This window comes from Trematomus bernacchii, unplaced genomic scaffold (genome assembly GCF_902827165.1).
Source record: "Trematomus bernacchii unplaced genomic scaffold, fTreBer1.1, whole genome shotgun sequence".
NCBI lineage: Eukaryota > Metazoa > Chordata > Actinopteri > Perciformes > Nototheniidae > Trematomus > Trematomus bernacchii.
Genome location: NW_022987671.1, coordinates 1,088,431 through 1,113,397, shown reverse-complemented (window position 1 = coordinate 1,113,397; position 24,967 = coordinate 1,088,431). Strand labels below are relative to the sequence as shown.

Below are 24,967 nucleotides of genomic sequence, written 5' to 3'. Positions count from 1 at the left end.
ACCCATGCACATAGGTTACTATAACAAGTGTACAAATGTATTTAGTTTCCTATAGCCTATCCATGTGAAACGTTTTTAAGTGAGGGGGTGGATCTCACATCCTTTAGGGGAGTCCGGGGCATGACATATATAAGATTCTGAAGTTAAATGCATGAAACTGGTCCTCTTTGATAGTCAAATTGAGATCTATGGATACATCTCTCAGCATAGATGGTTCTGGTCCACACTCCAATACAGTAGGTGGCGGTAAATCAAGAAGAGGAGAAGTTCACCCTGTGAAGAGAGCCTCACGTGTTTCCTTCATTTCTCCATGCGTATTGTGCTGTAGAAAGCAAGACAGGAGCTAATTTATCCAAACAAGAGATTAAAACACTTTCTTCAGAGGAGACAGTTCACTAAACAGGTGAGTAGACATGTTTTAAACTGTCGGTTGGTTTGAGTATTTTGAATGTCGCAGATTCTAACGGTTTTTAACGGATGTTTACTTAGCCTAAAGTGTTGGTTGCTAGTCGATGTTAGCTTAGCTTGTCTAAAAATCACCAATACAATTTAATAGTTCGTGTTTTTATTATTTGTACGTGTGTTTAGTTGTAGTTGGTGGCGTTAGGGATCTATTTCAGTTCATTTTATTACGTAATTTAGTGCTTTTATCAGAGCGCAAGCTGTTGTTTAGCTAGGTAGGCTAACCGACAACTGACCAGACTTCATCTTAAAGGAGTTACACACAGGCAGTATGAGACAAATAAAGAACATTAAAGCATAGAAACAAGTTACAGGAGAGACACTAAATACCAGTGGTGTAAAGTAACTAAGTGTATTTACTCAAGTTCTGTACTCGAGCACAATTTCGAGGTAAATTTTTTACTACGACTTAGGTAAATCATGTACTTTTCCTCCATTAGATGTATTTAATACCTTTAGTTACTTCACAGATGTGGATGAATGATGTGAAATATAATCAAGTGTTAAATCAGACTTTAGTTCCACCTGGAGTAAATTCACAAGCTACCCTGCAGTATACAAAGTCATTCAAACTAGCTGCACCTTTACCAGCTCTGAGAACACTTTCATGATCAATCATTATAAACATATCATATATATTATTCTGAAATGGACCAATCTGTACAAAGACTACTTTTACTGTCGCTACTTTAACTATATTTTGATGATAATACTTTTATACTTTTACTTGAGTAAAATGTAGAAAAGTATTATCATGTTAATCACATAGCTATCATATGCCTAAAACAGTCCTGATGCTCTTCTAGGTAATCAGACATCCTGTCATGTACACAGCTACAGTTGGGATACCTTTTGTTATCATGTGCACTCTCATATTACTATTTACTATGACATTCAGTATTTTCCCAACAGTAAACAATCTTATTTCAACATCCCCCTTGTTTCCCTCAGGTTGCCATGTCCTCCTACACCTGCATCAGCTGCAGAGTGGCGTTCACAGATGGCGAGGTGCAGCGGGCGCATTATAAAACCGACTGGCATCGTTACAACCTGAAGCGTAAAGTCGCCGACATGCCGCCGGTCACCGCGGAAAACTTCCAGGAGCGAGTCCTGTCTCAGCGAGTGGCCGCGGAGAAACAGCTGAGCGACACGGCGGCCACCGAAGGCTGTGCCGTCTGCAGCAAGAAGTTCTCCAGCATCAACGCCTACCAGAACCACCTGCAGGTCCAAAACCACGTCATCCATCTGTTTGCAACTTATGAACATATTATATAGTATCAGGTCTAAAACCACCTCATCCATCTGTTTGCAACTCACACACATATTATATAGTATCAGGACTAAAACCATCTCATCCATCTGTTTGCAACTCACACACATATTATAAGTCTTCAATTTGAGTTGGTGAAACCTGCAGGAACCCTGAACACATCAATCTTATTACAAATTAAAATTAATTTAGTTTTACTTGCACAATTGTATTATGTTGCTCTGTTGGAGGAGCCTGTGACGTCAGATTTGCATTGCCATATCTCCACTGTAGCTAAAGTGCAAATGACAATAAAAGCCTTAACTTAAAATCTTGAATCTGCAGTCCCACAAACACCTGCAGGCGGAGAAGCAGGCGCTGCTCGCCGCCCAGAAGAAGGTGGACAAGATGAACGAGAAGAACCTGGAGAAGGGACTGGGCGAGGAGAAGGAAGATCGAGACGCAAGAAACGAGGCGCTGCAGCAGGTGCTGAAGGAGCAGCAACGACCCGGTCCAGCGGCTCAGGCAGAGAAGAAGCCGAGGACAGCGGAGCAGCTGGAGTGTCCTCCGAGGATGATGTGGCTGGAGGAGCAAGCCAAGAGGAGGGAGAAGGACACTGGAGCGACGGCAGCTGTGGAAGGTGAGGAAAAGAGACGAGTGAGGGTTTCAGAATTCTAACTTTTTGATTTATGAAGAAAGAAAGCAGTTAGCCAAGAAGCTATTTTTCATCGGTAGTCCCTGGACAGATTTTGTAATTCAACCTAAAGACACATTTCATTTTAAACAAGTAAATACAATCAAATAGAAACATGCAACAAACATGACTGGAATACTTAAGGGTCACCTGTTATGCAAAATCCTCTTCTTCATGTCTCTTCTACATCAACATGTGTCCCCTCTTCTTCATGTCTCTTCTACATCAACATGTGTCCCCTCTTCTTCATGTCTCTTCTACATCAACATGTGTCCCCTCTTCTTCATGTCTCTTCTACATCAACATGTGTCCCCTCTTCTTCATGTCTCTTCTACATCAACATGTGTCCCCTCTTCTTCATGTCTCTTCTACATCAACATGTGTCCCCTCTTCTTCATGTCTCTTCTACATCAACACGTGTCCCCTCTTCTTCATGTCTCTTCTACATCAACATGTGTCCCCTCTTCTTCATGTCTCTTCTACATCAACATGTGTCCCCTCTTCTTCATGTCTCTTCTACATCAACATGTGTCCCCTCTTCTTCATGTCTCTTCTACATCAACATGTGTCCCCTCTTCTTCATGTCTCTTCTACATCAACATGTGTCCCTCTTCTTCATGTCTCTTCTTCATCAACATGTGTCCCCTCTTCTTCATGTCTCTTCTACATCAACATGTGTCCCCTCTTCTTCATGTCTCTTCTACATCAACATGTGTCCCCTCTTCTTCATGTCTCTTCTACATCAACATGTGTCCCCTCTTCTTCATGTCTCTTCTTCATCACCATGTGTCCCCTCTTCTTCATGTCTCTTCTACATCAACATGTGTCCCCTCTTCTTCATGTCTCTTCTTCATCAACATGTGTCCCCTCTTCTTCATGTCTCTTCTTCATCAACATGTGTCCCCTCTTCTTCATGTCTCTTCTACGTCAACACGTGTCCCCTCTTCTTCATGTCTCTTCTACGTCAACACGTGTCCCCTCTTCTTCATGTCTCTTCTACATCAACATGTGTCCCCTCTTCTTCATGTCTCTTCTACATCAACATGTGTCCCCTCTTCTTCCTGTCTCTTCTACATCAACATGTGTCCCCTCTTCTTCATGTCTCTTCTTCATCAACATGTGTCCCCTCTTCTTCATGTCTCTTCTTCATCAACACGTGTCCCCTCTTCTTCATGTCTCTTCTACGTCAACACGTGTCCCCTCTTCTTCATGTCTCTTCTACGTCAACACGTGTCCCCTCTTCTTCATGTCTCTTCTACATCAACATGTGTCCCCTCTTCTTCATGTCTCTTCTACATCAACATGTGTCCCCTCTTCTTCATGTCTCTTCTATATCAACATGTGTCCCCTCTTCTTCATGTCTCTTCTACATCAACATGTGTCCCCTCTTCTTCATGTCTCTTCTACATCAACATGTGTCCCCTCTTCTTCATGTCTCTTCTTCATCAACATGTGTCCCCTCTTCTTCATGTCTCTTCTACATCAACATGTGTCCCCTCTTCTTCATGTCTCTTCTACATCAACATGTGTCCCCTCTTCTTCATGTCTCTTCTACATCAACATGTGTCCCCTCTTCTTCATGTCTCTTCTTCATCACCATGTGTCCCCTCTTCTTCATGTCTCTTCTACATCAACATGTGTCCCCTCTTCTTCATGTCTCTTCTTCATCAACATGTGTCCCCTCTTCTTCATGTCTCTTCTACATCAACATGTGTCCCCTCTTCTTCATGTCTCTTCTACATCAACATGTGTCCCCTCTTCTTCATGTCTCTTCTACATCAACATGTGTCCCCTCTTCTTCATGTCTCTTCTACATCAACATGTGTCCCCTCTTCTTCATGTCTCTTCTACATCAACATGTGTCCCCTCTTCTTCATGTCTCTTCTACATCAACATGTGTCCCCTCTTCTTCATGTCTCTTCTACATCAACATTTGTCCCCTCTTCTTCCTGTCTCTTCTTCATCAACATGTGTCCCCTCTTCTTCATGTCTCTTCTACATCAACATGTGTCCCCTCTTCTTCCTGTCTCTTCTACATCAACATGTGTCCCCTCTTCTTCATGTCTCTTCTTCATCAACATGTGTCCCCTCTTCTTCATGTCTCTTCTTCATCAACATGTGTCCCCTCTTCTTCATATCTCTTCTACATCAACATGTGTCCCCTCTTCTTCATGTCTCTTCTACATCAACATGTGTCCCCTCTTCTTCATGTCTCTTCTACATCAACATGTGTCCCCTCTTCTTCATGTCTCTTCTACATCAACATGTGTCCCCTCTTCTTCCTGTCTCTTCTACATCAACATGTGTCCCCTCTTCTTCATGTCTCTTCTTCATCAACATGTGTCCCCTCTTCTTCATCAACATGTGTCCCCTCTTCTTCATGTCTCTTCTACATCAACATGTGTCCCCTCTTCTTCATGTCTCTTCTACATCAACATGTGTCCCCTCTTCTTCATGTCTCTTCTTCATCAACATGTGTCCCCTCTTCTTCATGTCTCTTCTTCATCAACATGTGTCCCCTCTTCTTCATGTCTCTTCTTCATCAACATGTGTCCCCTCTGTGGAAAGAGACTCTGAAAGTTTCAGGAACAAAGATTCTCTCTCTTTTTGATCCATTTTTATAAAAACCTGTCTGAAAATGAGCTGATCAGATTTTGGCCACTTTGTGATGTCATAACGATGTTTTGTCTTGTGTAACCATTAGCCAATCAGCAACCAAGGTAACCCCCCCCCCCCCCACCTGAATCTCCTCCTAGAGCACCATTGAGTTCTTTGTAACCAAATGTCTCTCAGAGGGGCGTGGGGAGGGGCTCCTTATTTTCATCTAAAGTAACAGACAGAGAATCAGCACTTTGGTAACAGGGCTAAAATAAATAAAGCTTCTGACTCCAATATTTTCCCTTAACAATCTTCCAGAAGAGTGGGAAGACGTTGAGGGGGAGGAAGACGATGATGATATGGAGGAAGAGGAGGAGGAGGATGATGAGGAGGAGACGATGGACCAGGAGGAAGGGGCTGCTGCTGCCGTCTCCGCCCCACGTCCAGCTGCTCTGCCGGGATCCATCCCCGTCACAGACTGCCTGTTCTGCTCACACCACTCCAAGTCTCTGATGAAGAACGTGGCCCACATGACGCGAGTCCACAGCTTCTTCATCCCCGACCTCGAGTTCCTCGTCGACCTCAAGGGCCTCATGCGGTACCTCGGTGAGTTGTGGAGGTGAATGTGAGGAGACTCCAGGTGGAAGTGGCACAATGGTTCAAACAAGCTGATTTACGGTTCAATCATTTGACTGGTTTTTACAATTCAAAGCTTTTTCTTAATTTTTAATACAGTTTTTAAGATTTAATCACATCCTTATTAGTGTTTTAACCTCAGCTTGATTATTTGTTAGACTTTTTTTTATTTAATTTTTTTTAATCTAGTCTTAGTCCTGCGTCAAATGGCCTTTTTAGATGTTAAAAAAAAAATACACATATATATTATATATAATATATATATATTTTGTAATTTTGTACTGAATTTTTATTTTTTTATTGCATTTATTTCTAGTCCTGTGAGAAATGCCTTTTTTTAAATTTGTATTATTAATTGAACCTCTACCAATTTCCTTGTCCTCGTTCAAATGTCCTTGTAACTTTTATATTATCATATAGTTTTAGTTGACTTAAAGTCTGGGCATGTTAGTCTTATCTCAGTTAAACAAAACTATCTTTTCAGTTTATTTAAAGTGATTTACAGTTCATTCCTTTGACTGGTTTTACAATTTCCCTTTATTTATTCAAAGCTTTTTCTTAACTTGTAATACAGTTTTAAGACTTAAAGGTAGGGTAGGTCATTTTGGAGAAACCGGCTCGAGATCGCTAGAATTTGAAAATACACAGCCGGAACAAATCTGCCACTTCCTTAGCCCCTCCTCCAACACACACGAACGCACACATGACCAATGAGGGCACGAGATAAGTTTGTGCACAGATGGAAGGCTGACAGGCAGGTAGGCCATCCAGTTATTTTAGCCGGGCCGGCTCAGATGATTGGTCGTGCTTTTTACAGTACTACGGCTTCCACAGATGATATTTTTTTATGGACTTTTTGTCAAAGCACTTAAAGTGGACCTATCATGCTATATTTGAATAATATATTGTAGGGCCATACCTATATAAAACATGTCTGTGAAGTTTTTTTTTTCAAAATACCAAACGGATCATGCATTTTAGCCATGCCTCATTTCGCTCTATTTGCTGTATTCCAGCACTGCTTCTGATTCTGTGGCAAATGAGCTGCAGCTGACCACGCCGCCCTGCAAAGGAGGGGGGTGAGGCACGAGCGTCATGTTACCATGCTGTTACCATGCTGTTACCATGCTGTTACCATGCTGTTACCATGCCACGGCAACCTCTCATTCCCCTGATAGGTGGAGCGTGGCCCATGTAGGCGGAGCGTCACCGCCCACTATTCCGGTTTCTCAAACTTACCTACCCTACCTTTAATCACATCCTTATTAGTGTTCTAACCTCAGCTTGTTTATTTTTTAGATTAACTTTAATTATTTAATTGTTTTGTCCCGTGTAAAATGTCCTTAGTTGTTTTAAAAAGACATCCTCTCAATTTAAATCACATTTTAAATGTTTTATTGCCTTTTATTTCTAGTCCTGTGAGAAAAGCCTTTTTCTTAGTTTATTGATTATTTATTGAACATCTGCTAGTTTTAAAAAGACAAACCATATTTGTTAATTTCTATAAATGTAGTTCTTGTCCTTGTTCAAATGTCCTTGTTACTTTTATATTATCATATTAAAAGTACAGTAGGGTAGGTAAGTTTGAGAAACCGGCTCGAGATACACTTTTTGTTATATTCCATGGAATGCTCTTAACATCCCGATAGCAATGAATATCTGAAGTGCTTTGACAAAAAATACATAAAAAAACATCATCTGTGGAAGCAGTAGTTCTGTAAAAAGCACGACCAATCATCTGAGCCGGCCCGGCTAAAATAACTGGATGGCCTACCTGCCTGTCAGCCTTCCATCTGTGCACAAACTTATCTCGTGCCCTCACTGGTCATGTGTGCGTTCGTGTGTGTTAGAGGAGGGGCTCTGTGAGGAAGTGGCAGATTTTCTCCGGTTGTGTATTTTCAAATTCTAGCGATCTCGAGCCGGTTTCTCAAACTTACCTACCCTACCTTTAAGTCAGCTTGATTCTTTTTTTTCAAGTTTTAGTCGACTTAAAGTCTGGACATATTACGGTACGTCCACACGGCAGCGTTGCGTGCTTCAACGGAGACGCTTCCCATTAACTTTGAATGGGGTGACGTCACGCTTTGCCAAACTGCATTGTGGTTCCGTCGCGTCGCTTTGCCTCCGTTGCTCGCTTCGAAAGTTGAGACAAGTTAAACTTTTCAAGTGTTGACGGAAGCGCCAGCCAATCAAATCATATGCCAGTACAAGCGCTAGCCAATCAAACCGCGTGCTTGTGTGTCCGGGGCGGGAGATTAATGTGATTGGTTGTTGGTCGCGCACCAGACACGCCCACCGGCAAGCTTCAACGCTGCCGTGTGGACGTACCGTCAGTCTTAACTTATTTAAAAAGCAGTATGATTAAACATCTGATTATATTGAACATTTAAGTCGATCCAAAATATCTCCTCTGGATGAAAACGGCGCCTTGTAGGATATTAAAGTTTTCTAGTTTTTGTTTCTATTATGAATAAAATGAGATATACTTTATTAATCCAAAATTGGGAAATGCTTTCGTTGCAGCAGCATGGTGAACAAGTACATAATTAGACATTTAAAAAAGTGTAACGTAAACAATTATTATATAAGTTGACCATGAGGAAAAAATGTCAACTATCTGACAAATAAAACATTGACGGACTAAATTACAGCTAACACAATATGAAAGTGGGATATTATTTACATTTAGTGTGCAAGATTGAGATATTAAATTAGAAGTATAAGTAAAATGTACAGTATGAATATTAGAACAAAAATATTCGATCACTGCACCGCTTAATAATTTCAGATTGAGGATTTCTGATATAAAAATATGTAATAATATCTACAAACGTTGTGGTTATTAGTCGTGTAATAAAGATACTACCTAATGCTCTTGTTATTTGATGTAAATGTGTATGTTTTCCAGCTTTTAATTGAATGTTTCCTCTTGTGTTTCAGGAGAGAAGGTGGGAGCGGGCAACGTGTGTCTGTGGTGTAACGAGAAGGGGCGCTCGTTTTATTCGGCTGAAGCAGTTCAGAGTCACATGACCGACAAAAGCCACTGTAAGCTCTTCACGGACGGAGACACCGCTCTGGAGTTCGCAGACTTCTACGACTTCAGGTAATAAATAACGTCATTTTTATATGCATTCGTTTAAAAAAGGTATAAGATGATACAAAAACAGAAGGGCCCAAAATCAAAATAAAACTGACTTAATCAACAAGACTTGATTTTAAGCCGATTTGAAATGGTTGGTTTTGAGTGAAATGTACATTACTGTACGACAGATATATTTATCTAAAGGTAACAGAAAGGCCTTTATTCTGCTTCTTTGTTCGTCTGATTCACGCTTTGTTTACTCTTTTACGGAAACAGGAGCAGCTACCCAGACAGGAAAGAGGGAGAGGACGCAGAGAAGGACAAAGACGAGCTTCCTGATGACCAGAACATCGAGTATGACGATGAGCTGCTCGAACTGACGCTGCCTTCAGGTGACTTTACCTTCATCTACTTTTAACATTATTAATAATAAGGAGCATCACATTCAAAATTGTGCTAAAATTAGGAAGCCTGGTTCCCTCCACAAAAAGTCAATATGGTTTTTCCATTGGATTTTGGATTATTAATAACAAACGTTTATGATACGTTTAGTTCAGCGGGAAAATCTCCACATGTGAACACCACTTTAAGAATTCTGAAGTAACAGGCCAGGCTATAAAGGAACTACAGCACGGTCACATGACTTCACAGCACCACCGCTAAGCTAAAGGCGGCTAATGTTCGTCTATAAAGGAACTACAGCACGGTCACATGACTTCACGTCACCACCGCTAAGTTAAAGACGGCTAATGTTGGGCTATAAAGGAACTACAGCACGGTCACATGACTTCACGTCACCACCGCTAAGTTAAAGACGGCTAATGTTGGGCTATAAAGGAACTACAGCACGGTCACATGACTTCACGTCACCACCGCTAAGTTAAAGACGGCTAATGTTGGGCTATAAAGGAACTACAGCACGGTCACATGACTTCACGTCACCACCGCTAAGCTAAAGGTGGCTAATGTTGGTCTATAAAGGAACTACAGCACGGTCACATGACTTCACGTCACCATCGCTAAGCTAAAGGCGGCTAATGTTGGGCTATAAAGGAACTACAGCACGGTCACATGACTTCACGTCACCACCGCTAAGCTAAAGGCGGCTAATGTTGGGCTATAAAGGAACTACAGCATGGTCACATGACTTCACGTCCCCACCGCTAAGCTAAAGGCGGCTAATGTTGGGCTATAAAGGAACTACAGCACGGTCACTTGACTTCACGTCACCACCGCTAAGCTAAAGGTGGCTAATGTTGGGCTATAAAGGAACTACAGCATGGTCACATGACTTCACGTCCCCACCGCTAAGCTAAAGGTGGCTAATGTTAGGCTATAAAGGAACTACAGCACGGTCACATGACTTCACGTCCCCACCGCTAAGCTAAAGGAGGCTAATGTTGGGCTATAAAGGAACTACAGCACGGTCACATGACTTCACGTCACCACCGCTAAGCTAAAGGTGGCTAATGTTGGGCTATAAAGGAACTACAGCACGGTCACATGACTTCACGTCACCACCGCTAAGCTAAAGGTGGCTAATGTTGGGCTATAAAGGAACTACAGCACGGTCACATGACTTCACGTCACCACCGCTAAGCTAAAGGCGGCTAATGTTGGGCTATAAAGGAACTACAGCACGGTCACATGACTTCACGTCACCACCGCTAAGTTAAAGGTGGCTAATGTTGGGCTATAAAGGAACTACAGCATGGTCACATGACTTCACGTCCCCACCGCTAAGCTAAAGGCGGCTAATGTTGGGCTATAAAGGAACTACAGCACGGTCACTTGACTTCACGTCACCACCGCTAAGCTAAAGGTGGCTAATGTTGGGCTATAAAGGAACTACAGCATGGTCACATGACTTCACGTCCCCACCGCTAACCTAAAGGTGGCTAATGTTAGGCTATAAAGGAACTACAGCACGGTCACATGACTTCACGTCCCCACCGCTAAGCTAAAGGAGGCTAATGTTGGGCTATAAAGGAACTACAGCACGGTCACATGACTTCACGTCACCACCGCTAAGCTAAAGGTGGCTAATGTTGGGCTATAAAGGAACTACAGCACAGTCACATGACTTCACGTCACCACCGCTAAGCTAAAGGTGGCTAATGTTGGGCTATAAAGGAACTACAGCACGGTCACATGTCTTCACGTCACCACCGCTAAGCTAAAGGCGGCTAATGTTGGGCTATAAAGGAACTACAGCACGGTCACATGACTTCACGTCCCCACCGCTAAGCTAAAGGAGGCTAATGATGGGCTATAAAGGAACTACAGCACGGTCACATGACTTCACGTCACCACCTCTAAGCTAAAGTTGGCTAATGTTGGGCTATAAAGGAACTACAGCATGGTCACATGACTTCACGTCCCCACCGCTAAGCTAAAGGTCGCTAATGTTAGGCTATAAAGGAACTACAGCACGGTCACATGACTTCACGTCCCCACCGCTAAGCTAAAGGAGGCTAATGTTGGGCTATAAATGAACTACAGCACGGTCACATGACTTCACATCACCACCGCTAAGCTAAAGGTGGCTAATGTTGGGCTATAAAGGAACTACAGCACGGTCACATGACTTCACGTCACCACCGCTAAGCTAAAGGTGGCTAATGTTGGGCTATAAAGGAACTACAGCACGGTCACATGACTTCACGTCACCACCGCTAAGCTAAAGGCAGCTAATGTTGGGCGTGATGACGTTTAGTCGTCTCATTTAGACTCTTGTTAGCAACCGCAGTGTTTAAATCCACCAGTGGGGGATTTACTGATGTATTTTATGTCGTTGAATTCAAATCTCTTCAGCTTGAGTTAACCACAGACCTTATTTCAAGCTAACAACCAAAAACACATTCAGAAAAACCATTGACTTCCAGAACAGGGGACAGGAAGTGCTAAAATTCTCCCTTATTTCAGGGTTTTAGGACTCATTCCTGCACCTCTCCTTGCTTGTTTGTGTTTGATAGTCCATATTGTGTTAACGTGTGTCTCTGTGTGTTTCCTCAGGCGCTAAGATCGGACACCGCTCCCTCCTGAGGTATTACAAACAGCGTTTCGGCGCTCAGAAAGCTCTGGTTCTGAGCCACAACAAGAACGCCGTGGGCCGAGTCATGAAGCAGTACCGAGCTCTGGGCTGGGGAGGAGACGGAGGTGAGACTCATCCACTAAACACTATATTTATATATATATTTATTTATTATCATTTGATATGCCAACAGTTGGAGAAAGAAACCGAGAGGAATCAACCAGAATAGTTCATTTATTCTGAGGGGAATTGGGTTTTACGACAGTCGGTCTATTTAAGAATTAAAAGGGTAAAAATAGAAATAAATAATTGTATTTGTTATAAACATAGCAAGTTCAGGATTGCAATGTTCAATAATATATAACGATATTTATATAAAAACAAAATATTATATAAGGAATGTCCAATTGAAGATTCAATATGAAAGAATACAAATATTTATAGTTGGAAATATCTCTTCTTGGATTTAATAGTAACAGGAATAAAATGTGAGGTTTCCCCTTTTTAAAATGGGAACTATAATCATTGCGTGTCAAATGTGTGATTGAAATCAAGGTAAAGGTGCGTTTCATTTGATCACCTGTAGCAGGGATGTGTTCCCTCTCAGCATTCTCCTTATTTTGTGCTTTCAAATGAATGTTTATCAAGTTTTAAGCCACAATTTTCAACTTTTTTAATCTTAGTGTTTTTTTAATTGATATTTTAACTTAATGATGGATTTTAGTCTGTGGGGAAATATCCCTCTGGAGCAGTGTTTCTCAAACTTGTTCATACCAAGGACACTTAACCAATACTAAAACACTCCCCAAATATCCCTAAACATAATAGGCCTTCTTACTACTCCAACAATAACAGCCTAATAATGACAGCTTAACCTTCTCTGCATCGCCTCGTTCACACATTAAATCAACAATACAAATACAACTACAGATTATATAAGCAATTAGTTAAAATGCGGTTTAAAATGCTCACAGGTTTTACACCTCTTATGAAAAGTAGACTACATTTATTACGGAGTTTATGTCCAACAGACTCTCAGATCGTTGGCTACTGAGAGAAATGCAAACACACCGCATAGTACGACACAAACCTCCGCTGTGGATTCCCAAAACAAAAGACAGTAAAGCTTTGGTCGCAGGCCCAAGTTTAACTCTCTGAGGTCGAAGCTATTTTTCACATGTTAGGCTCGCGTGGGCTTTTTTTGTAAAGATGCTATTAAAACATGAACCTTGGTGACCGTCGGCCTGCATGGTCTGCCCCAACAACAGCCTCTGATCATCAACAGACTTCATGCAATGCTTCATCGGATGCATATATTAGATAATAATCTCTATCTCACTCCTAACACATCTAAATCTACTTCCAGCATGGATACATGTTCATAAAAGACATCCATTGTTTGTTTCATACGCTTCTTGAAATCCTAAAAAATACATCGTTTTTCTAGAACAGATTACAAATCGCCTGAAAAGGGTACAAACAAGTGGCAACATGTGTGACGAAGGTGTTGCGCTGGGCTATATCACGCAATCAAAAGTGAAACTTAAGCTCGCTCCATTGCGGAGATATTCCCGCGAGAGTGCGGAAAACTTAAATTAATTCAAATGTGAAATGTTACCAATATACTCACAGACCACTAGGGGGCACTCACGCTTTGAGAAACACTGCTCTGGAGAGAACGCAAGGATTTTAGCCTTTGCAGACCATTGACATGCACTAAAACCTATAGAACACACCCTATAAAGCATGATGGGGTTTCTTTAAATCGAGGAAGGTTTTTTTAACAGCTTTTCCTTGTACAATATAAGTTTGCTGCAATACCCATAATCTACGTGAAGTGTTCACTTTTAGTTTTAGAGAACCCTAGATTAAAACATCGCGTTCACTTCTCATCATACCCCGTAATAACTGATGAATCTGCTCCCCTTTCTCTCCCAGGCTTTGCCGCCGTGAACCACAAGCAGAAGGACATGCAGTACGTTCAGAAGATGAAGAACAAGTGGATGCAGAAGATGGGAATGCGCAACAACACCATCTTGCAGGCGCACTTCAGATTACAAATCATGTTCTAGACCACGGCAGACTTTACATTTTTAGGATGTCGGCTTTTATCCAGAACACAAGACTTTCAGTGCAGCTGCAGAAACGCTGGTCTGTGGCACGACATCATTAACACGTGGAAACAAGTGAAGCTGTGTTGTGTGTGCGAAGGAGATGCAGTCGTGTTGATGTGGAGGAATCTTTACTTTAACTCGAGAACAGTTAAATTACATTTTCAGTCAAATCTGTGTTGAATACTGTCCGTTAATCTGCTTTAAGAACCCGAGTGCAAAATCAACAACTTTGTGGAGATAAAAGTGCATGAATCACATTCATTAAACTATGTGTTGACTAAAAGCTGATATTAAGACAATATTTTAGACTCTGTTCACTTAGAAAACCTACTCTGCATGTAATACATCTGATAAATGTGGAAATAAATTAAACTTAACTTGCATAACATGTTCAATTTCCAGTTATGTTTTAGACTTGCAGAAATAACTACTTCTAATTGTCTTCTACGGAAGAGGATGAGGGTTTTTCTTTAGACCTTACCAAAAGTGAATTATTATTTTTAAAGTCAGGATTCTGAGCAGGGTTCCCGTAAAGTCTTACATTTGATAATCAGAATTCAAGGCCTTAAAAAGTCTTAAATATGATCAAAAAAATAAGAAAGGTCTTAAATATGATTTTAGAGGGTCTTAAAAATGATGGGATGTGAAAGGTACTTCTGTGTTGCGATCACGTCTAAATGTGTTTTGGGGGAAATGTCCGGGCTGCAAAGTAACCAGTACGGTAAGAGCCTTTCAGTTCCCCCCAACAATCTGTATTGAAATAAATCAACACGGAACCAGTAACCACTAACTTTGTTCCCCCAACTTTGCTTCCCCCGGCCCCTTTTCGGAGAACACCCAGCTAGTAACCTAGCAACCAAGCTTCAGCTAGCGGCAGTCAGAAACTCGGGTATCTTCGAATCTACTTACAAATAAACATGGGGAAGTGTAAGTTCAACTGAATTTATGGCTTGGTTGAAACCAGTGGAGGGGAACGTGTTTGAAGCCCGCTGCACCTTTTGCGAACACAAATAGCGTTTGCCAAATAAAGTGTTGTTCTGCAGAGGAAGTGACGGTGGATGCTAAGCCCACCGGTGTTGCCATGGCGATGGCATTGATTGAAGGCGTGGGAGACGAGGTGACGCTGCTGTTCTTTGTCTTGCTGCTGGTGCTGCTGCTGGCCTGGATCTCCACCCGCACCCCCCTAGACCACCTGCTGCCCCCCCAGCAGGACACGCCCCCCTCCGCCCTGAACGTGGGCAGCCTGATGGTTCCTCTGCTGGTTCTCATGCTCTCCGTGCTCTGGTACTGCCAGATCCAGTACCGGCAGTTCTTCACAGCCCCGGCCACCGCCTCGCTGGTGGGCGTCACCATCTTCCTCAGCCTGGTGGCCTTCGGAGTGTACCGCCGCGCTCTGATTGGCTGCTGCCTGCGTGACCTCAGAGCGGCAGAGACTCCGGACAGACCTGATGTTGTTGTTTTTGTTTTTCTGTTGCCATGGAGATTGAGTGTTAACAAGGACTTTGTTTTAATTAAATTAATTTTTTAGATCCAGTTCCTCTGTAGGATCCTCATCATTGTGCCTCTTTAGGTTCTGGTTCCTTCTGGTCCTGAAGGGGTCAGCACCGGAGTATAGACCGGACTAAGAACCGGAACAGACTTTAGACCGGACTGTACCTGGGACCGGACTATGGACTGGATCACACTATAGACCGCACCGGACTATAGACCGAACTGTAGAATGGATCAGACTATAGACTGGACCTGACTCTAGAATGGATCGGACTATAGACTGGACCTGACTCTAGAATGGATCGGACTATAGACTGGACCTGACTGTAGAATGGATCAGACTACAGACTGGACCGGACTGTAGAATGGATCAGACTACAGACTGGACCGGACTGTAGAATGGATCAGACTATAGACTGGACCGGTCTATGTGCTGGATGGAAAGTATTTTGTCAGCTTTTGCAGAAAGAAATTCTAATAAATCCTTTATTTATGTTGTTCTTTGTGTCTGAATATCTGATGTGATGATGATGAAGACACGGATCAGACTGTTGTTATAACTTCCTGTTTATTATGAAGACATTAGTATATGATTATAGGTGAGGAGGTTCACAGAGGGTCAGTGAAGGCAGCACAGCAGGTAATACTGAGGAAGAGTCTGATCTCAGGTCAGCTGAGTCCTCATCAGCACTGAAACACACACGCTGAAGCATCAGAGACACACCAACACACATCACATACACACCAACACAACATCATATACACCAGTGTTTCCCCTATATACAAATAGTGGCAGCGCAGCGCCGCTGCTGAAATATGCGCGCCGCTGCTAGGAGTCAGCCAGGTACCCAAAAAAAAAAAAGTATTTGTGTTGGTGTATTTTTGCTAAATATTGAGACATTGCCACTGTATGAAGTAGGCAGGGCATAGGGCGCCAGATCTGGGGGGCGCTGCGCTGGTAGCTCTGGGAGGGGAAAAACATTTTTTGACCGTTGGCGCTCATCTTAATTTTCGGCCTTGATGTAACAACATTCATATTTAAAGTGGACCTATCATGCTATATTTAAATGATATATTGTAGGGCCATACCTATATAAGGTATATTTATACGTTTCTGTTTTCAAAATACCAAACAGATCATGCATTTTAGCCATGCCTCATTTCGCTCTATGTGCTGTTTGCTGTTTACGGGTCTGATTCTGCTGACCACGCCCCCCTGCAGGAGAGGGGAGACGTGCTCTGATCAGCTGCTGGGCTGTCAGAAGAGGGGGAGAAAAAGAGATCTCCGTCCTCCGTGTTTTATTATATAGAGTCGTTATTCATTTGTTTTAAAGCTCAATAAATAACAAAGAAGACCTTTGACCGGCACTTTTCTAATTTTGTCCGGAAGATTTAAACTTTAACGGACATCTTGACCGGCGAAAGTAACTGAAACTGAAACTCTGCCGCACGGTCCCCTCGTTCCTTGGAAGAGGCGGAGAGGTGGGTGTTTGTCATCTGCTGGTGGACTAACCGGAGAGAATTACAGTGCTTGCCTCGACGGGGAGGGATTGCATTGAATTAAAGCAGCGGGAGCAAACGCTTGCCTCGGGGAGGGGGAAAAAAAGCCACAGCGGAGAATAAACAGAAGGGTAACCATGGTAACTATGGGCGGGAAGTCTTCTTCGCTGCTTTTGTGGCAGACTACAGCGCCACTTACAGGCCTGGCATATGTACTACAGCGTCTCCAGCGCTTTCGAACGGCAATGGCCGTGGCTGTCTCCTCCTGATTGGTGGAGTTGGCCCAATAGCCGTAGCGCCACCGTCCTGACGTCAGGACAGTGTTCAAATCTGGATCAGTTTTTATCAGATCCGTTGCAGCCCCTTTTTTAGAGATTTGGGTATGGAGGAAAATAGAGAGGGTTGTGTTTTCTGACACTTGGTGAGTTCATGTATAAAAGACGTACAAAAGTGCATTTTGCATGATAGGTCCCCTTTAAGTAAATTTCACCCCGGTTACACTTTTCCTTTGCCCTGTACGATGGGCGCTCTAAGTGATGAAAGTGGGGGATGTTGGCTTATCAGGCGCCCGCAGCTCACAGCTAAAGTGCAGCGCTGTTGTTATTAGAATCTGGTGCTAGCTGCGCTAACGGATATAAGAAGTAGATGTTTCTACAACCAGGGTGGAGGAGAGCTCTCCTGTCAGACTGAGAGGCTCAGTGAGGTAAAGGACTCTCTGTGTTTCATTTTAGTTATCTCAGTGGGTCTCAAACTAAATGAACTTTTCATTCAGGAAGTATGACGCTGCGCTGTCAATATGCTTGTCCATGTTTGTGATTGGTCGAATGCTCCAAATACCACCCCTTTCATGTGAACGTGCACCTAACTAGATAGGACACGGCTGGCTTGAGCGATCCACTTGATAACCAGCGTCGTAGTACAGTTTAGCGAGAGCGTGTATGTTTTGGATTGGGCCAACCGGCTAACTCAAACATATCCAGGTTAGGTTGAACCAGCGTCTTAGTACAGGCCTCTGATCTCGGTGGGTCTTAATGATGCTCAGTCAGTATATACTATTTCAAAGCAAATGCCTACTATAATATTTATATTATATGGCTTAAAGTAGTGGTTCTCAACTGGTGGACCCGTTTCGAGATGTGTGTGAAGAAACATATATTGAAAAAAGAAAATATATTTTTTTTTTTTTGGAAAAAAGTCAAACTTTTATTTTGAAGGCCCGATTTTCTAACGCTGTGCATGCAGTAGGCGTTGGACTGGGAGTACCGGAGACCATGAACAGTTTTGACAACTTCTGTCACAATAGGCGCTTTCACACTGGAGTACTTTTCCCTGTACTTTTCCCGTTTAGTTCCGTTAGTGCCTGGAATTTTGCGTTCACACCAAAAAGAGAACTTAGTTCAGAGAACTTTTACCCCCATTTTTAGTGCCTGCTAGAGAGGTGGTGCTATCCTGGGGAGAAAAAAGTACCAATTTCTGATTGGCTGGGCGAATTGCAAACCACGCCCCGTAAAACACTGAAAAGTTTTTTGAAGCCGCCATTGTATTTGCTGGCATTAGCATTATTAGCATTAGCCCCGCGCACCAACGGAGTCGCAGCAGCTTCTACTGAAGCCAGTCCCCAACTCCGGGGACTTCGGGTGGCAGTATACGCCGTGAAGTGCTTTGCGGCCTGCCAGTAAACCCAAAGTAGAAGAAGAAGAAGTGACGTCAGCGGCTTCATTTGCGTAATCTTCCCTCCCACTTATTCCGGTGTGAACGCGATCGGCTCTTAGTTCCATGGGGGTACTACGTGCTGGGAACTAAGTGCTGGGAACTAAGTGCTGGGAACTAAGTACGCCAAAGTACTTGGTGTGAAAGCGGCTATAGTGATCATCTTCTCAATAAAACATCTTTGCTGATGTTTTTTCGAGTCTTCTGGCCAATCAGAATCAAGATTGTTGCCGGAAGTCCCCACGGAGAATAACTTTGCGGTAGAACTACTCTTTATACATCCATGGGTACAACTTCAGATACAAATGAACACATAATGAAATATGACCCCCGGTTTGATGATTGACAGGTCACAGAACAATGGGGGCTATCTACCCTTACCCACAATTTAAAGTAAGTCACACAGACTATCTCCTCTTTGCTCTTCTCTCTGTGAGGAGCAGCAAGATGTCAGAACAAAGTGAAAAACAAACAATGGCATAAAATATTATTAATATGTCGGGTAGCAATACATTGATTTATTTTCTTCTCAGAGTGTACCAGAATGCGTAGTTTATATGTTAGCATTTCTAAAAATCGCCAGAAGTTGGAGTACCAAACACTGACTCCACTGAGAAAGCGATTTATTGACAAAGGAAAAAGTGGGTCCCGAGGCCTGACCAGTTGAGAGCCACTGGCTTAAAGTGTACATACATTCGCTCACATTATAAAAGATGGTCGGGTTGAATTGTTCTGACTCTTAACAATGTTAATGTGACTAAATAAGCTGTGATGACAGAATACATCGTATTGATCCGTGGCTCACTCATAACGCGCATGGAACGAGAGTTTGAGTCCAGCATGAACTTTTTTGTTATTTTCATGTCGATGGACACTGAATAATATTTTTGAATAGAGGATTCATAATATTGTTTGCCGAGAACAAAATTAATGATCAAGCAGCATTTTAAATTCTAAATATCCCTGCACATGCAGCAATGACATTTCTGCTTCTATCTGCAAAACGAGTAAACAGTCACATTTCATCTGGATAAGTGCAGCAAAGTGCAGAATACCGTTTTGATAAGGGATCAATGTGTGCAGTCTTTAATATTAAACATGATCGCTGGTTGATAGCCACTGAAGTCGTATCACAGTTTAATCTGAGCGGATCACAGTTTACCACAGCTCTCCACGCTGCGTTGGAGATGGGTGTAAACAACTCAGACAGACTGTATGTTTCACTAACAGACTGTATGAAAGTATAAACGAGTCTCAAATCAACTCGACATCATATTAATAACGATATATGATACAAATATAAGATTGACAACAAGAACAAGCCACAGAAGTCGTATCACAGTTTATCCTGGGCGGAGCTCTCCACAGCTGAAGACTTCTCCACGCTGCTTTCAAACTGTGAGTAAACAACGTGAGCTTCACTTGTAGGCTGTCTGAAGGTATACACAGGTCTCAGATGGACTTGGTATCACATTAAGAACGATATTCAGTAATAAGTCTGTCAAAAATAAATGGTTTAAATGATTTATTCAAGCTTGCAATGTTTTGAACACACATCCCCAGTCACCTCATGTGTCTTTTTGTAGTCCTCGCTGTACGAGTCTGGATATCGCAACCACAACCTCACACACTGGTACTGAATGTGCATCAAAGTGTTCCTATCCAGCCAAATATACCAAAAGATGAATGTAAACGGCAGAAGAAGCGATCGAAATGTGTATTTCCTGGTTATTCGACAAAGGCCACGCCCCTGATACATCTGCATACCGTTATAGAATATCACCAGTTCTCTGGGCGGTGTGAACAAAACGGGGGCTGAAAAGAAAAACCGGTTACGAACCAGAAAAGCTCTAGCACAGAGCTAGAACGGGAACCGCGTTGGTGTGAAGCAAGCCCCCAGGAAGTGCGCCGGACTCTGAGGAAAATATTCGTTGTGGCCAAACGGCGGTACTACACTTCCGTATCAGTCGCTGGGCCCGGAAAGACTTTTTCCCATTGACTTACATTGGGAAAGAGACGTCTGTAAATCATTGGATATTTTTTTTTAAACTAAATAAACTACCCAGTATGAATGTTTGTATAGCCCTTATTAAAAGCATTCGGTCCTCAAGTTGTAAAATGTGCTAATAACGTTATTCTGAGAGTTATTTTCCTCTGCATTATGAACGCGCATCTAACCCACGGGACCACGCCGCCCGGCACGTTCATGTGACGTGTTCAGCACTACATGTTTTACCTTTACCCATGGACGCAAAATAAGAACGGATTATATGATTATGTGAATACTTTCGTGACGTTTCGCTCTCTCAAAAGTTGGGCCATTTTGTCTTCATGCGCCAATGAGCAACTCTCATAGGAATGAACGAGGCCCCGCCTCCCACGCTGTATCCAGTGCTTATTATACATCCATGGTGTGAAAGCCCTATTTGAGATCTCGCTAAGCGGTCGTACGACGCTGGTTATCAACTCGGTAACTCAACCAGGGTTTCTCTGTCCGGCTGAGTGCGCGTTCACATGAAAGGGGCGGGGCTAGCAACATTTGACCAATCACAAACATGGACAAGCGTACTGACAGCGCAGCGTCATACTTCCTGAATGAAGAGTAAACTATCACGTTAGACAAATATGAAGACATCACACTTTTAGTCCGGCAGTGGCTCAGTCAGTAGGGACTGGGAGCCGGTTCCTTTATCCTGTAATATGACTGGATAGCTTTAAACTCCCCACACTGAGCTCTGATTGGCCAGCAGGCGGTGAGCTCGGATTGCTCAGGAGCAGGTTAGGTGTTTAGCATCAGTTACCATGTATTGTGTGTACTCATCAGAACTACATGTATGTATTGTGTACTCATCAGAACTACATGTATGTATATATTGTGTAGTAGTAGTGTGTACATGTATATATTGTGTAGTAGTAGTGTGTACATGTATATATTGTGTAGTAGTAGTGTGTACTCAGACCTGCAGCTGTGCAGACAGATGTTCAGGCAGCTGCACTCCTGTAGCCTCCAGCAGCAGCAGAGTCTCCGTCACCGGGAACCCAGAGGAGGAAGAGGAGTCTTCATCAGCGTGCTGAGTCACCTGCTGCAGACTGCACACACACACACACACACACACACACACACACACACACACACACACACACACACACACACACACACACACACACACACACACACACACACACACACACACACACACACACACACACACACACACACACACACACACACACACACACACACACACACACTTAAAATGTGCTCTATTGTTATGTGTGAGGTGTGTGAGGTGTGTGTGTACCTTGTGCTGACGGAGCTCAGCAGGTGCTGTGTGTACATGTCGCTCCACTCCTGGATGATTGACAGCAGGGAGTCTCTGAAGGGGCGGAGCTCCACCTTCAGCCAGCCCAGCAGCCGCTGCTCGTCCAGGTGAGACAGCTCCACCTGCAGGCTGCTGAGGGCCTGCAGCTGGAACACAGAGATACACATATACAGCATCCTGTCTCTCTGAGGGGACACCTGACAGGTGAGGCTCCTCTCTCAGGGGACACCTGACAGGTGAGGCTCCTCTCTCAGGGTACACCTGACAGGTGAGGCTCCTCTCTGAGTGACAGGTGAGGCTCCTCTCTGAGTGACAGGTGAGGCTCCTCTCTGAGTGACAGGTGAGGCTCACCTCTCTCTGGAAGTCCTTCAGGGTGGGCGGGGCCTCCGGGGCCTCCAGCTCCTCTGGGCCCAGCTGCCGGCTGTAGGTGAGGAACTCCTGCATCACAGCCCGCCTGTCGCTCTGCCACAGGTAAGAGTACCTGTCCATCTTCACCTGCAGGAGCTCCGCCTCCTCCTTCACCTTCTGCAGGAGACGCATCACTTCCTGTTCCAGAGCAGAGAGGCGGGGCTCCTGCTGCAGACACACCTGAACAGGTGTTTTTAAGGTGAGTATATCTGAGTGTATATGATGGGGCTTCAGGTGTGTGCAGTGACTGATGCTGGCTCACCTGGTAGTTGCCGTGGTGACCGTCAGAGATACGGGGGGGCAGGCTGGCGGCGCTGTAGACGTCGTTGATGAAACTCTGCAGGAGGTCTGAGAGGCCGCCGCCCACTGAGGGCTCAAACACACTTCCTGTTTCCTGCAGCTGCAGACTCACTGTCAGAAACACACTGCAGCTCTGCACACACACACACACACACACACACACACACACACACACACACACACACACACACACACACACACACACACACACACACACACACACACACACACACACACACACACACACACACACACACACACACACACACACACACACACACACACACACACACACACACACACACACACACACACACACACACACACACACACACACACACACACACTGTATGGTCTGTATGGTGTGTGTACCTGAGGTTCACGGTGCTGCAGGTGTGTCTGTATGGTGTGTGTACCTTAGGGCTCATGCTGTCACACAGGAAGGTGAGTGCGGTGTGCATCATGTTGAGCAGAGCGTCCTGAACTCTGTCATCGATGTGCTCCAGGTAGCTGCTCCAGGTGGGGGGGCCGTGTCCAGCAGCGTACAGACTGCAGTTCACCTGAGGACACACACATCCTGGTTCCATCACTCATACATGTATGGTTCAGGGTTCTTACACCTTTTCCAAAGTCAAATTCTAGCACTTTTCAAGCATTTTCAAGGTGCATTTTCAAGCTTTTCAAGCATCTTACAGCTGTTGTAAATTACATATTTATATACACATACATAAACTCAAATGATTATTTCCCTACCTCACATTAAATCAGATGTTCTTTATGCTATAAACAACCAAATGTGTGTTTCATAATAGCATTCTACATGAGGATGAAAAATTAAAAATGTTAGAAAAGAAAACTAAGTTTAATATTTCAAAATGTGTGACCCATCTGTACGTAGACTGGGCATCCCATATAACCTGGCTGAGCCAATATAAAACAATCAGCCAAATAACTTTTCAATATATTATTGATTACTATTTTTGAGGTACTTTTAGGTTGGCAGTAAACACAAGTCAGAGGTAAATGGTGTACTTTGACTCCACTACATGTATTTAATACCTTTAGTTACTTCACAGATGTGGATGAATGATGTGAAATATAATCAAGTGTTAAATCAGACTTTAGTTCCACCTGGAGTAAATTCACAAGCTACCCTGCAGTATACAAAGTCATTCAAACTAGCTGCACCTTTACCAGCTTTGATAACACTTTCATGATCAATCATTATAAAACATATCATATACAATTATTAGGGATGCTCCGAACCCCAATTTTGGGGCCGGAATCAGTATCGGCCGATACCGATATCTCTCTTTTCCTCTCTCCCTCTCTCTCCCTCTCCTGACAGCCCGTCAGTATCTCCTGCAGCTCACTCAGTAATGAGCGACCCGACAGTGAAGAATAAATATATTTATAACTAGTTTAGCTTGTTCCAGAGGTAGATCAAATAGCTAAGTGTGTTAGGTCTAACTCTTAATGTGTGTTCTGCTCCGCTCACCGGTCCGTCACAGCGGGTGGAGCTGCAGGATTTCTGCTTCACACACACGTTGCATACCGCTATTTTATTGTCATTTTCGGACACTTAAAATACTGCCAGACTAGTGAAGCCATTTTGGCGAGCTTGTTTTGCCGCGCACAGAGAAAAGTGTCATGTATTTTACATGCAACGATAGCCTAATCTAAAATGCTCTACTATGGCGTACCTTTCGTGTGGTGTGTGGCTCGTCAGCGCAGACTCTTGCATCGTTATTGTTGCACACTTTGCAGGAGGCTACTCTTGGGCTTCGCTTGACCCTCGTCTTAGCCATGGCTTGTATTTGTCTTCTGCTAGCCAACGCTCGTTGAAACGGCAACCTCCTGGCATACTGTCATCTATCACTCTCATCAGAATGCCCAGGTCACACACGTAACAAAAACACTTGCCGGTCACGCGCATTGCGCGGGAAGGCCGGAGCGGAGCTGTTTTATGTAAAAGCGAAGCAATTAAGCGCGCTCCGACTTCTTTATTTTTCTTTTAATCTAAAAAGCGAAGTAAAGCATTTACAATTTCAAGCACTTTATCCCAAATTCAAGCACCATTCCCAAAATTCAAGCACTTTTCAAACCTTGAAAACACCTCGTACAATTTCAAGCATTTTCAAGGATTTCCAGCACCCGTACGCACCCTGATGGTTATATGATGTGAGGTCCAGGTGAGCTACCTGTGTGAGCCGCAGCAGCTCCTGACCCTCCTCTGTGATGCACCTGTGGCTCCGCCCCGAAGCTCCACCCTCCGGCAGGAAGTCACCTGAGTGCAGCAGGTGAAGCTCCGCCCAGCCCTGCTTCAACAAACCATCTCTCTGTGTCAGGGTTTACTCTGCATCAGA

At 43.6% G+C, this 24,967-nt stretch overlaps 3 protein-coding genes across 3 annotated transcripts in view; 1 reads left to right on the top strand and 2 right to left on the bottom strand.

The window, feature by feature from the left end:
• The window catches only part of LOC117487470 (GTPase IMAP family member 9-like), a 406,332-nt gene that overhangs the window by 84,624 nt on the left and 296,741 nt on the right, over positions 1–24,967 (bottom strand). The window lies entirely within an intron of this gene.
• LOC117487437 (zinc finger protein 622-like) lies at positions 270–14,257 on the top strand. The gene is made up of 8 exons (XM_034136057.1): positions 270–403; positions 1,414–1,686; positions 2,057–2,351; positions 5,322–5,609; positions 8,580–8,742; positions 8,998–9,113; positions 11,737–11,880; positions 13,694–14,257. Exons 2-8 carry the CDS (start codon positions 1,420–1,422, stop codon positions 13,825–13,827), a joined length of 1,407 nt encoding a protein of 468 aa, XP_033991948.1. The 5' UTR covers positions 270–403; positions 1,414–1,419; the 3' UTR covers positions 13,828–14,257.
• LOC117487459 (dynein heavy chain 17, axonemal-like) overlaps positions 21,525–24,967 on the bottom strand; it is a 15,399-nt gene continuing 11,956 nt past the window's right edge. The window contains exons 16-21 of the mRNA XM_034136082.1: positions 24,803–24,919; positions 23,018–23,161; positions 22,564–22,734; positions 22,245–22,481; positions 21,873–22,039; positions 21,525–21,660 (exon numbers count right to left, since the gene is read on the bottom strand). Of these exons, the coding sequence (XP_033991973.1) occupies positions 21,525–21,660; positions 21,873–22,039; positions 22,245–22,481; positions 22,564–22,734; positions 23,018–23,161; positions 24,803–24,919 (972 nt within the window). The remainder of the gene's footprint in view (positions 21,661–21,872; positions 22,040–22,244; positions 22,482–22,563; positions 22,735–23,017; positions 23,162–24,802; positions 24,920–24,967) is intronic.

Coding starts and splice junctions, on each gene's coding strand:
- LOC117487437 (XM_034136057.1), top strand. CDS start 1,420: ATGTCCTCCTACACCTGCATCAGCTGCAGAGTGGCGTTCACAGATGGC. Junction 8,743..8,997: donor GCAGACTTCTACGACTTCAG/GTAATAAATAAC, acceptor TTACGGAAACAG/GAGCAGCTACCCAGACAGGA. Junction 11,881..13,693: donor GGGCTGGGGAGGAGACGGAG/GTGAGACTCATC, acceptor TTTCTCTCCCAG/GCTTTGCCGCCGTGAACCAC.